Source organism: Anomaloglossus baeobatrachus, chromosome 5, assembly GCF_048569485.1.
Source record: "Anomaloglossus baeobatrachus isolate aAnoBae1 chromosome 5, aAnoBae1.hap1, whole genome shotgun sequence".
In the NCBI taxonomy this organism is placed as follows: domain Eukaryota; kingdom Metazoa; phylum Chordata; class Amphibia; order Anura; family Aromobatidae; genus Anomaloglossus; species Anomaloglossus baeobatrachus.
Window position 1 is genome coordinate 294,715,634 of NC_134357.1, and position 13,676 is coordinate 294,729,309.

The 13,676-nt window shown below is 45.8% G+C and overlaps 1 protein-coding gene across 10 annotated transcripts in view; it reads left to right on the plus strand.

The window, feature by feature from the left end:
• EXOC7 (exocyst complex component 7) overlaps positions 1 to 13,380 on the plus strand; it is a 114,889-nt gene extending 101,509 nt beyond the window's left edge. For all 10 annotated transcript variants that reach the window (XM_075349592.1, XM_075349588.1, XM_075349595.1 and 7 more), the window contains 7 exons: positions 6,305 to 6,370; positions 6,747 to 6,867; positions 7,525 to 7,620; positions 10,983 to 11,043; positions 11,129 to 11,170; positions 12,040 to 12,173; positions 13,180 to 13,380. In XM_075349592.1, the coding sequence (XP_075205707.1) occupies positions 6,305 to 6,370; positions 6,747 to 6,867; positions 7,525 to 7,620; positions 10,983 to 11,043; positions 11,129 to 11,170; positions 12,040 to 12,173; positions 13,180 to 13,285 (626 nt within the window). In that variant the 3' untranslated portion in view covers positions 13,286 to 13,380. The remainder of the gene's footprint in view (positions 1 to 6,304; positions 6,371 to 6,746; positions 6,868 to 7,524; positions 7,621 to 10,982; positions 11,044 to 11,128; positions 11,171 to 12,039; positions 12,174 to 13,179) is intronic.
• Positions 13,381 to 13,676: the final 296 nt, after the last annotated feature.

The following is a 13,676-nucleotide window of genomic DNA, read 5'->3' on the forward strand; positions in this document are numbered from 1 at the left end:
GAGAGACACCAGGGAGGCCCAGGCAGGGATTCTGGTGATCACACATATCTATATATATATGCTTGTATGCTATACATGTATGGTCGCACTGTTGAATTTTGGCTGCACTGTTCAATCATTACCGCCCCCGGACCTGCCAGTCAGGGGGAAGGGCGGGACAGTCGGGCTGACGCCGACAGTGAGGGCCGGAGCACACTTCGCTGTCCTCCGCCCCCCTCATTTTTCACGCTACGGCACTGATCCCCGCAAGGTACTCAGCGTCCCCTTGGGGACGGTGCAGAGACACCTTCGCCTCAGACTTGGCGACTACCGCGCCGACCGCGCCTGCTTGCCGGCCGCGGTCTGTAACTTTAGCTCCCGGCTTTGCGGCCTAGCGCCTTAAACTCCCGCCCCTGGCCCTGCCAGTCAGGGGGAAGGGCGGGACGGTCAGTCGGAGGCTAGCAGTGACGGCTGGAGCACACTTGGCTGTCCTCCGTCTCCCTCACGTTTCACTCAGGGCACCAGATTCCCGCATTTTTGGGGTTACGCCCACGGCTCCCCCATCCACTGTACGCCGACAGCCATGTTTTCAGCAGCACATACTGCTTCAGGGTCGGTACACCAGGGGGCTTCTTCTCGATGCGGGGCCCCCTAGAGTGATGAACTGTATATGTGATGCACTGTATATATATAATGTTTGTATGCAGTTTCACAGTTCGGCGGTACATATGTATCCTCAGGGATCGCTGTGAACATTGCTCGGGCCATGTGGCTCTCGCTCAGCCGGTGTCGGGGGCACTGTTGAACTTCGCCGGCGTTCCCTGTCCAGGCGGCAGGGACAGAGTTACAGCTTGCTGAGAAACTCTCTGGGTCATTTTCACTATCCATGTCTCAGGCTATGGACAAAATGTCGGCTAAGAGACTAGGAGTTTGCAGTCCAGCCCGGCCCCTTACACAGGCCCCGGGCACTGCGGGATCGCCCCAGGCCTCTATCGGTCTGCGACGAAGCGTGATCCTGGGGTGGCCTCTAGTTATTACGAGGTGAACTCCAGCACGAACCGCAGTCCCAGTCCGGCTAAACAGCCTTGCTTGGATTGGCTCTCAAGGCTTCACAGATACTGTCCAGAAGCACAGAACGCCTTATAACACACGTTGTCCCTTCCCCTCTGACGTTGTTAAGGTTTGGGCTCAGTGTCATAAAGTGCCCTCCAGTCTCTTGACCGGCGGCTAGATCTGTAGTAGCAGTGGCTGGCGGGCCCACGCTCAAGAATGCCACGGACAGACAGATAGAACTCCTAATGAGATCCATCTATGAAGCCATAGGCGCGTCCGTTGCCCCAGCCTTTGCAGGGGTGGGCACTCCAGGCTTTTCAGCTGCTCTGCTCAGGTCAATGCGGTCATCCTGTGCTTCGCAATTAGCGTCTTTGACGTCTCAGGCGGTGGTATTTTCATCCCCCGCCGTGCACAGAGGACCTTTTCTGCATGGCGGTCCAGGTCAGGGGAGTGGTCCCCACATGTCCAAGACTGATGTAGAAGACATTCTGTCTTACGGTCACAGGATAGAGCTCAGTTCTCGTCCTCCGACTCGTTGCTTCAGAGAATCTCCGTCCCCCGAACGAGCCGATGCACGTTTCCAGGCGGTGAACACTCCGAAGGCAGGAGGAGTTGCGATCCTCGTTCCCATTCAAGAACGTAGTCTCGGCTTTTTACTCCAGCTGGTTCGTGGTACCAGATAGGACGGATCACTCCGCCCTATTCTGGACTTCACACTGCTCAACGGACAGAGAACCTGACGGTTCCGGATGGAATCTCTCCGCTTGCCATCGCCTTTGATGGCCCAAGGAGGCTTCCTAGCATCAATCGACATCAGGGAAGTTTATCTCCACGTGCCGATTGTACCAGAATATCAGCGCTTCCTGCGCTTCGCCATAGGGAACGAACACTTTCAGTTCGTGGCACTAACGGCCGGCCTGGTGACAGCCCTACGGGCCTTCACCAAGGTCTGACAACGGTGGTAGCGGTCCTACTCTCTCAGGCAATCTGCTGGTCAAGGCCCCTCTCGGGTGGCACGCCAACACAGCCTGAACATTGCCCTAGAGACTCTCCAGAGATTCGGGTGGTTCATCAATTTTTCCTAAAGTCAAAATTGACACCGGCCCAATCACTGACATATCTCGGCATGGAGTTTCATACTCTTTCAGCGATAGTGAAGCTTCCGCTGGACAAACAGCGTTCACTACAGACAGGGGTGCAATCGTTCCTTCGAGCCCAGTCACACCCTTTGAGGCGCCTCATGCACTTCCTAGAGAAGTTGGTGGCAGCAATGGAGGCAGCTCCGTTTGCGCAGATTCATCTGCGCCCACTTTAATGGGACTTTCTCCGCAAAGGGGAAGCCGGACGTCGGCAAATCGACGTCCCTCGACAAGAACGTTGCTCCTTCTCGGGCAGCCATGGCCTCCCTTCAGTGGTGGCTTCTTCCCACTCTTGTCGAAGGAAAAATCCTTCCTGCCCACATCCTGGGCTTTGGTCACGGCGGACGCGAGTCTGTCAGGGAGTCTTCCTCCGCCACAGGGCTCAGGGTACATGGACTCAGCAGAGTCCTCCCTCCAGATCAATGTTCTGGAGGTAAGGGCAGTGTTCTAGCCCTAAAAGCGTTCCAGCCATGGCTGGAAGGCAGGCAGATCCGAATTCAGTCGGACAACGCCACGGCGGTGGCATACATCAACCACCAAGGCGGCACAAGCAGTCGGCAAGCCTTCCAGCAAGTCCGGCGGATTCTGCTGTGGGTGGAAGCCACAGCCTCCACCATCTCCGCAGTTCTCATCCCGGGCGTAGAAAACTGGGAAGCAGACTTTCTCAGTCGCCAGGGCATGGACGCAGGGGAATGGTCTCTTCGACCGGACGTGGTTCAAGAGATTTGTTGCCGCTGGAGGAAGCCGGACGTCGACCTAGTGGCGTCCCGGCACAACAACAAGGTTCCGGCATTCATGGCACATTCTCAAGATCACAGAGCTCTGGCGGCAGACGCATTAGTTCAGGATTGGTCGCAGTTTACACTGCCTCACGTATTTCTCCTCTGGCACTGCTGCCCAGAGCGTTACGCAGGATCAGATCCGACTGCCGCCGCGCCATCCTCGTCGCTCCAGACTGACCGAGGAGGTCGTGGTACACGGATCTGTGGCATCTCACGGTAGGCCAACCGTGGACACTACCAGACCGGTCAGCCTTGCTGTCTCAAGGGCTGTTTTTTCCATCTGAATGCTGCGGCCCTCAACCTGACTGCGTAGCCATTGAGTCCTGGATCCTAGCGTCTTCAGGGTTATCTCAAGAGGTCATTGCCACTATGAGACAAGCCAGGAAACCAACGTCCGCCAAGATCTACCACAGGACGTGGAAGATCTTCTTATCCTGGTGCTCTGATCAGAGTTTTACTCTCTGACCATGCGCCTTGCCCACTTTCTGTCCTTCCTTCAATCCGGAATGGAAAAGGGGTTGTCTCTCGGTTCCCTCAAGGGACAAGTTTCGGCGCTTTCTGTGTTGTTTTCAAAAGCGTCTAGCCAAACTCCCTCAGGTACGCACGTTCCTGCAGGGGGTTTGCCACATAGTCCCTCCTTACAAGCGTCGGCTAGAACCCTGGGATCGGAACAGGGTGATACCGGCTCTTCAGAAACCACCCTTCGAGCCAATGATTGATATTCTTTTTCACGACTTTCGCAGAAGGTGGTCTTCCTAGTGGCAGTCACGTCACTCCGCAGAGTGTCTGACATAGCAGCGCTGTCATGCAAAGCCCCCCTTCCTGGTGTTTCACCAGGACAAGGTGGTTCTGCGTCCGGTTCCGGAATTTCTCCCGAAGGTGGTATCCTCTGTTCATCTCAATCAGGATATCTTCTTACCTTCTTTTTGTTCTCATCCGGTTCACCAATGTGAAAAGGATTTGCACTTGTTAGGTCTGGTGAGAGCACTCAGACTCTACATTCTCGTACGGCGCCCCTGCGCCGCTCGGATGCGCTCTTTGTCCTTGTCGCTGGCAAGCGTAAAGGGTCGCAAGCTCCCAAGTCAACTTGGCTCGGTGGATCAAGGAACCAATTATTGAAGCCTACCGCTCTGCTGGGCTTCCGGTTCCTTCAAGGCTGGAGGCCCATTCTGCCAGAGCCGTGGATGCGTCCTGGGCGTTACTGCACCAGGCTATGGCTCAGCAGGTGTGTCAGGCGACTACCTGGTTGGGTCTGCACGCCTTCACGGAGCACTATCTAGTGCATACCTACGCTCGGCAGATGCCAGCTTGGGTAGGCGAGTCCCTCAGGCGGCGGTTGTCCACCTGTAGGAAGGAGCCGTTTTACGGCTCTTTTACCGAGGTATTCTTTTACCCACCCAGGGACTGCTTTTGGACGTCCCAATTGTCTGGGTCTCCCAATGGAGCGACAAAGAAGAAGGGAATTTTGTTTACTTACCGTAAATTCCTTTTCTTCTAGCTCCAATTGGGAGACCCAGCACCCGCCCCTGTTCCCTTCGGGCTATTATTTATTGAATTGTTCTTGGTCATGGTTTCAGTTCTCCGAACATCCTTCGGATTGAATTTACCTTAGACCAATTTATAAGTTTCCTCCTTCCTGCTTTTGCACCAAAACTGAGGAGCCCGTGATGCACGGGAGGGTGTATAGCAGAGGGGAGGGGTTTACACTTTTAAGTGTAATACTTTGTGTGGCCTCCGGAGGCAGTAGCTATACACCCAATTGTCTGGGTCTCCCAATTGGAGCTAGAAGAAAAGGAATTTACGGTAAGTAAACAAAATTCCCTTCTTTCTGTACATAAACTTAACAAAAAAGTGCACGTTTGTTATAATAAACAAGCGAAAAATGTTTACAAAAGTGATCCAAGATGTATAGAAAAAAAAAACATGGATTCATTAAAAATGTTCACTTTGTCCTGCAAATAATGCGGCCCCCCTCATTTTTTTTTTCTATATGCGGCCCATACACCCAGCTGAGTTTGAGACCCCTGACCTAGATCATCTTATAGAAGGCTTTTTTCTATTTTATGACCTAGATCATCTTATAGAAGGCTTTTTTCTATTTTATGACCTAGATCATATAGAAGGCTTTTTTCTATTTTATGACCTAGATCATCTTATAGAAGGCTTTTTTCTATTTTATGACCTAGATCATCTTATAGAAGGCTTTTTCCTATTTTGTCACCTAGATCATCTTATAGAAGGCTTTTTTCTATTGTTATCCACCGTATTGAGCTCTAGTTTGTCTTATTTCCATACACAACACCAGGGCATTATATGTGACTTGAGACTTCTATTTATAGTTTTTCTATTTGCAGAGCATTTATCTGGGTCAGGAATGAGCCAGTATGAAGCCAGCATTCGTGATTGTTTTATTTCCTAATGGGTATTGCTTCGTATGTCAAGTTGTGTAGGTCAGCACTCCAGATATACACAAATCCACCAAGAATCAGGCTCCTACAGCTCTTCATAATAGACGTCAACCTGGTTGTCATGGCGACGTCATTAAAGACTATAAATCAAGAAGCAGTGACGAATCTGATGGGTCTGAGACAGCTGTCCTATTAGTTACCTGACCCGCCTGGGGTGTGCTATAGATGAATAGAATGCCCAATGGACGGGAAGGGAAACAAATACCGGATATCTGGATATTGTTTACATGGAGAAAATAGATGTGTTATTTACGAGGAGACATATGCTGCTCGGCATTAAATCATGTGATGTCTCTATTCAACGTCACGTTCTCCTTGTATTGGGACTTAAATATGCCTCTACTACATTACAGCAACAAGAATAGTGCCTATGTAGTAATATAATGTAATTTGTAGACTGGAATATTCCTTTAAATATAAGTCCAGAATCACAGAACATTGCAGAACATTTATTATAGTCTATAGAAATGTTACTTCAAGACCATGGCCAGGAGTCATTGATAGAGTATCATGCATGTGCACTACTGCTCCATGCAAAGTCTATGGCACTGGCCAATATAGCAAAGCACTGCGCCAGCTATTATTGTGTATGCAGTAGTACATGGTAGTAGACTGTCTGTCTGCTATTAGCGTAGTGCCATTTATTACGTATAATGGCAGCCATACATATCTAGTGCAGCTTATAGTTTAGTGTAACTTTAGTAAATGCAGAATTTCATTAGTTCTGTATCTGCGGTGTTCAGTCTGTCTCTAATATCACCAAATGTCCATCATTTTTCCTATGCGTTATGTTTCATATTCTTTTTAGAATCGTTATCTACTTCTTCTGATCCTTTAGGGTCTGATCATTATAATGATGTTATTTTCTCTGCATGTATTATAGAGACCAGCTCCGCTGCCAGTAGCTACAGTTCTGAATTCAGCCGGCGTCTTCTCAGCACATATATCTGTAAGTATGGGCGTTTTTCTGGGTATTATAAGGAATATGTGTTGTCTTTTCTTCCGGTGGCTATATTTACCTGTCCTACTGTATATCTCCTGGATAGTTATGTTATTTTCTAGGTTGACAGGTTACTAGTAGAGCTGAGCAAATAGACCCAGTGCTCCTTGTCATCGTGTGGGGCCTAGTAGTCACTAGAGGTGCTAAGGATACCAGGAGATGAGAGCTGGCCAAGGATGTTCACAATGTCCTCAACAGCTGCCATACAATGAAGTGTCATTTGTCGGTTTAGGGAAGGGTGACTGTATGAAAACTGTTCCTATTGGTCTGTCTGTAATGCCAGCCTAATAACAGAACTATTGTGCCTTATGTTCTTGTCTCCCAGGTAAAGTCCTCGGAAACTTGCAGTTAAAACTTCTGTCTAAATCGAAGATGTATGAGGACCTGGCCCTGGGGGCAATATTTCTGCATAATAATTATAACTATATCCTCAAGTCACTGGAAAAGTAAGGAAGAAATGGCTACTAAAGCACTATGATTAGAATTGGAGGTGTTCGCGAGTGACTGTTGATATACATGCCTTGGTCTGCCAACTGATTGATTGAAGTTGGGAGAGATCACTGGCATTTGGCCCACAGCTCTCTTTGCTGACTTTCCTCCAATTTCCATGTTTGATTTGACCAAATGTGCATGTGGATTGACTCTCAAGAAAAGATCGGGCTTTGTAATTCAATAGGGATCCTTCTCTGTTGTGAAAGAAGAGGGGAGTTAAAAAGCCCCAATAGATTAAATGGTTGGCCGAAATCATCAGGCTCAGCCAACCTTCTTGTAATGTGCATAGGGGTATTGACAACAGAACTCGCGTGGACGTCATCTTGGCAGCAATATAACTAATACAATCAAATGGAGGCACCATATACCACACCCTTCCTTGGCCAAGACAATTGCAAGTGTCCTGGACAAAACACTTTAACGGTCCTTTTTGACCTGTACTTTACCCACCTTGTAAATCATGCCACATTAGTCTTCTCTAATGATCAATAAGGCAGCAAATAATGTTACAAGGTGACAATATGATGGAACATTTACTTTAGTTCACTTTAGTTGTCATTATTAGGATAGCCCTTGTTTAACAGTGTATATGGTGAATATTTTTTTTTCAGGTCTGAGCTCATGCAGTTGGTGTCTGTGACCCAAAAGGATCCTGATAGTCTATATCGTGAACATATAGAACAACAGATCCAGATCTACCAACGAAGGTTTGTCCTCTTAGAAAAATATTCTTGCTGTACCTTGCTCCAAGGAAACTTGTATCCTAAAAATGGCAGCATATGTCAAGTAATTGTATGAGGGAATTGAGTTGAGGATGAGCTTTAGTAACAGGCCTGGTATAGTTGTGCAGAAGTTTAAGGCAAGTGTGGAGAAAATGCACAAAGTAAGTTGGCTTTATAAAAGTAGAAGTGTTTGGTTATTTTTATCAATTATTATAACGTGAATGAACAGTACAGACATCTAAATCAATATCTGGTGTGACCACCCTTTCAAAACATCAATTCTTCTAGTTACAATTGTACACACTACAGCGTTTGATGGAGATTGGCAGGGAGCTTGTTCCAAACATTTAGGAGAACTAATCACAGATCTTCTGTGGATGTAGACTTGCGACAATCAGCCTATATCTGTAATCCCATACAGACTTGATGATGTTGAGATCAAGGCTTTGTGGAGACCATATCATCACTTCCAGGACTCCCCGTTTCTCGTTATGCCGAAAATAGGTATAATTTGTAGTGACATTGGTTGTATGTTTTGGGTCATTGTCCGGCTGCAGAATAAATTTGTAACCAATCAGACGCCTCCCTGATGGTATTGCATAACGGATAAGTATCTGCTGGGCTTACTTTTATGATGAGGAATGTTACATGACTGTTTTGGCTACTCAGTAGCCACTGATTAGCTGCAGCCTTCACATTCCCTTCCAAACCAGGGAAGAGTGTGTAGGTTTCTTCCAGCTCAAATGGAACGTGAAGGCTTCGGATGATCTGGGCGCTGACCATCTTTCATGGCTACATGACATCACCTGTCAAAAGAAAAAAACTGGGGGGCTACAGGCTGCGATATGGCTGAATGGCCACAAGAAGCCAACAACCCTTCTAAAGTGAATCTGTTAGGTAATTAATGCTCACCGAACTGTTGGCAGCATGAATCCCTGACCTTGTTGAAAGATTGCAGCCAGTTGTATTATTGTTGACGATCCAGCTCTGCCTACGGCTACCTGTTCCTAACAGCACTGTAGCTTATTGACAGGTCTTTCCTTATGTACATGCAAAGGAGAGACCTGTCAACCAGCAACTGTAGTACTAAATATTGCCAGAGGAGTACCAGAGCTGGATTAGTCTTGGCTTCAGCTATGATCTCTGCCGGAGCGTTGTAGAACATAACATGCTCGTCAGCAATTATACAGCCAAGCTGCTAGTCATGCTGCCCGCGGTTTGGTTAGTATGAATTTCCGAACAGGTAATTTTTGTATACCATTTTAACAGTATCCTGAAATAGGGCTTGGGCAGCCTTTTCAGAGTATGTAACTTTTATTCCTGTACGTTGCCCTATTGTGTTGCTATAAGCCCTGGAAAATTTAAAAACTAGACCCATGCCTGCACGATCCTTATTGGTGGAAGTCAAACACTGCCAGGAGGATTAAAGTTAATTTCCTCACGGCAGTGGGGCTCTAAGTGCCAGCACCGTACAGGTTCAGAATGCTATTAAGCTGCAGATTAACAACATATGTGCAGGTTAAAAGCATTTTTTCATGTGACAGGTTCCCTTTAAAAGATATACGCAAAGCAGAAGGAAAGGGTTAACCCATGCTGCCGTGTGGAATGAGTAGGTCACTCAGGAATAGCTTCATGATTTTATTATTCAACACGTTTCAGAGTCTTGTATATGAGTGATTTTGATTCCTGAAGGTGTTCTCAAGACTCTGAAACACATTGAATAATAAAATCACAAAGCTATTCCCGAGTGACCTCCTCATTCCACATGGCAGTGCAATTTATCCCTTTCCTTCTGCTTTGCGTATATGAATTCATCTTCAAGGTCTGCAGCAGCTATCGTGTTATTGATTTCTTGCTCCTATAGTAGTAGTAGATTCTCACAACTACCCCATGTGAGTGATTCCCTGTTATTTTACTCTGGTACCTCCAGGATAAGATTCCAGCTACTTCTACTTTAAAAGATATATGCAGTTTTGCACTTTATTTCATAATGTGATACATTAGAAAAAAAAAGTAGTACTGTATTTTCCGGCGTATAAGACAACCCTCAACTATTCCGGTTAAATGTCCCCATTGTTTAGTAATGTCCCCTGCAGTAATGTCCCCATTGTTTAGTATGTCTCCTGCAGCATTGTCCCCATTGTTTAGTAATATCCTCCTTCTAGTTCCTTTCTTGTCCCCTATTATGCCATTGTTTACACACAATAAAAGATGTTCTCACCTATCCTCCGTGCCCGCAGTAACTCCAGCTGCTTCTTGCAGTCCTCAGGCACACAGACCCCTCTGTGATAGCGTCCGGTGTACGGAGCAGCCGCTGCAGGATGTTGTCATGGCTTTACTGCAGTTGAATGCTTTACGGCGCCACAAAGCATTCAACTGCAGTAAAGCGCTGACAGCAGCGGCGGCGGCGGTCCTGTGTATTGGACGCGATCGTGAAGGGGTTTATGTGGCTGCGGTCCACAAAAAAACACTCCTCCATGATAGCGTCCTGTACACGGGGCCGCCGCCACTGCTGCTGTCAGCGCTTTACTGCAGTTGAATGCTTTGTGGTGCCGTAAAGCATTCAACTGCAGTAAAGCCATGACAACATCCTGCAGCGGCTGCTCCATGCAGCGGATGCTATCACAGAGGGGTCTGTGTGACTGCTTACTGCATGAAGCAGCTGGAGGCACCGCGGGAATGGAGGACAGGTGAGAATATCTTGTGTGTAAACAATTGCAGTAAAGCCATGAAGGCACCGTGCACCGCCGTATAAGACGACCCCCGACTTTTGAGAAGATTTTCAGGGGTTAAAAAGTCATCTTATACGCTGGAAAATACGGTAATAGTAACTTTGCAACTAGTCTTGATTAACAGAGTTAATTCATTGGGTGTGTATAGCTGCTGTACAAATCCAAGCACTTCAAAGTTTTTTCACTAGATTGCTTACAAAAAAAAGCTTTGAAAAGTTGCAATTTCTTTTTTTACGCCATTTTTGCTCTGCTCATCTTACTCCAGTGGTTAGATGTGCACAGTCACACACCACTATGTGCAAAGCCTAATTCAGTAAGGGATCCTGTTAATGAATCAGGAGCGTCTGCTCCAACATGCCCCCTCTTTAAGATTGGCGATCTCCGTAATGGGAAAGTCTTCAATGAATACAGATTTTACCTCAGAATTGAGAATTTTGATAATGATTGATCAATTCTGGCAGAGAAAGAAGCATCTGTGTGATAAGATATATTAAAGAGTTTCTTATTTGAGATACAATAGCGTTTAAAATGGCTGTAACCTTCCGTTATATGATAAAAGGCCACTTGTTTTGGGCTAGAATAATGTTCTTTTTTTTTTTTCTTCTTCTATTGTAGCTGGCTCAAGGTGGTTGACTATGTCAATGACAAGAACCTGCCTGCACTTCATGGAGCAAAGGTGATTTGAAATTTATTGAAAAATATCTGTTTTTAATGTAAATGAATGACATTTTTTATCCCCTATGTTCTCTTTCTTGTCACAGTTGAAGGACAAAGAGAGACAGATGATAAAGGAACGTTTTAAAGTAAGTTAATGGGACATCGAGTTTTGGATTTGCAGGTATTTGGCCACTGTTATTCTGCTAATGTGACTATTAGACAAAACAATAACTGATCTCGGGGAGACCAGCCAGAGAAAACACTGCCGGCAGCCAACAAAGGCGCTCAACACAGTGAAATCCTAGGTGCATTGCCCCCAGGGAAGTATGCAAATCAAAAAAGTCTGTGGAGCCTCTGTTAGGAGTCTCGACACGGAAAATAGCCAGATATCCCTCCAGGAAGGACCTAGCCAAGGAGTGGCTCTTTTTAGGAGACCACCACAAGAACCATATTAAGTGGCCCTTTTAGTCAATATCCAACTCTTGACGAGTTTAAAGATATGACAATCTTTAAACATGCCAAGAGTTGGATATTGACTAAGAGTGCCACTTAATATGGTGGTTGTGGTGGTCTCCTAAAAAGAGCCACTCCTTGGCTAGGTCCTTCCCGGAGGGATATCTGGCTATTTTCCGTTTCGAGACTCCTAACAGAGGCTCCACAGACCTTTTTGATTTGCAATGTGACTATTAGGGTTGTTTCCCCCAAAAAATAGAATAAAAACAAACAAAGCATGTCTAAGCATATATACCCCAAAATTGTACCAATAAAAACCTCAGAGTTCCATCAAATGAAAAATTAAAAAGCTTTGGATCTTAGAAATATTGCGACACAAACCAAGATCTTTATTTTAGTTGGCAATTTAAATGATGCATCTAATCAAACAAATGCCCTCATACAGCTATTGACAGAAACATAAAAAGTTATAAGTTTAATATTCTAATACAATTTAATGTGATTTATTCTGATCTAATGCTCCAAACAATACTTATGTTTTTCCTTCACTGTTTAAAATTAGGGGTTTAATGAAGGCTTGGAAGAGATCTGTAAAATCCAGAAGTCATGGGCTATTCCAGACAAAAAGCAGCGTGAGCGGATCCGTCAGTCTCAGAAGAGAATTGTACAGGATGCGTATGGAGCATTCTTATTCAAGTAAGTTGTGTTTTACAATTGTCCCCACACCAACAATCAGTTATTATAGCAGGTTCTGAATCTGTTTTCAGCCATGGGTTAACTAGAGTCCAACGGGCCCCTGTGCAAAATGTGGACTTGGACCCCCAAATACATGGGCCATTGTAGCGTTATAGATCCTTTAAACCCATGCCCTCCATGTAATAATGCTCCCCGTTCTGGCTCCTTCCTGTAATAATCTCCACCGTCCTGGCCCTTTCCTGTAATAATATCCTCAATCCTGGGATCTTTTCAGTAATAATATCCCCCATCCCAGGCCACTTTCTATAATAATGTTCTCCACCCTGGACCAGTAATGCTGTCCACATCCTGGCCTTTTCCAGTAATAATATCCCCAGTTACTTGTCCTTTCAATAATAATTCCCCCATCTTTTATAACAGTGCTGCTCATCCTGGGCCCATTCCTAGTATAATGCCGCTCATGCTTGGCCCATTCATGTTATAAAGCCCCACCATCCTGAGGCCCTTCTTAGCATAATGCTTTGCATCCTGGAAATCTTCCTGTTATAATGTCTCTCATCCTGGCCCCTTCCAGCAATAATGTTCTCCATTCTTTTTCAGCAAATTTTAAAAAAATAAGAAAAAAATTCTTACCTTCCTTTTGCTTTTACGACATGCGATGACCTCTTCTATAGCAAATGCAGCTAACTTCAGTGTGCCAGCACGGACAGTGCATGAAGTCACTGACATACACCACCCATCATGGGCAAGCCAGCTGCTGCTGCAGGCCTCAGATTGGCCAGTGGCATGTATTGCTTTGCATGGAGCTAGCTGATCTGTGCATTGCTATGAATTTTAGTTGAATGTGTGTCCGAGGAATCACATCCAGTTGAAATAGGCAGTGTTGACGACGGGCCTTCTTCCCGCACAGGCCCGGTCTCAGTCACACCCTCTGCCACCTCAATCTTACGCCCCTGGTTATCAGACTTTTATGATGCCCTCTAATACACTCTCTTTTCTCTTCTAGGTATGGCAAGGGTGTCAATTTCACTAAGAACCCAGATAAATACATAAAATATTCAGTGGAACATGTTGGTGACATGATTGAGAGATTGTTTGACACCTCAGCATGAAGAACGCCTCCTGCTCAAGCCTGTATATATATTTTATATATGTCAAACTACTGTATATAACTGAAAATTGAACCTAATAAATGCTAATACTGGTGTATATGTATAATTTTTGTGAAATTGTGAGACATTTTTATAAGACACAGAGCACCCCACCCACTCACCTGATGAGTGACAGTAGGAAATGTACAAAAAAAGTCATGTTTTCACATGTCATTGGGGGACACAGATGACCATGGGTGTATGCTGCAGACACTAGTAACTGGTCCCCAAGTGAAAAAAAGTGTTAGCAGTTATAACCCTCCTGTGGACACTAATTAGTGTTAGGTATTGTCCAAAGGTAGCATACCGATCAGCTTTGTAATTCCCCTCTGTTTTTCTGTTTATTATTTTT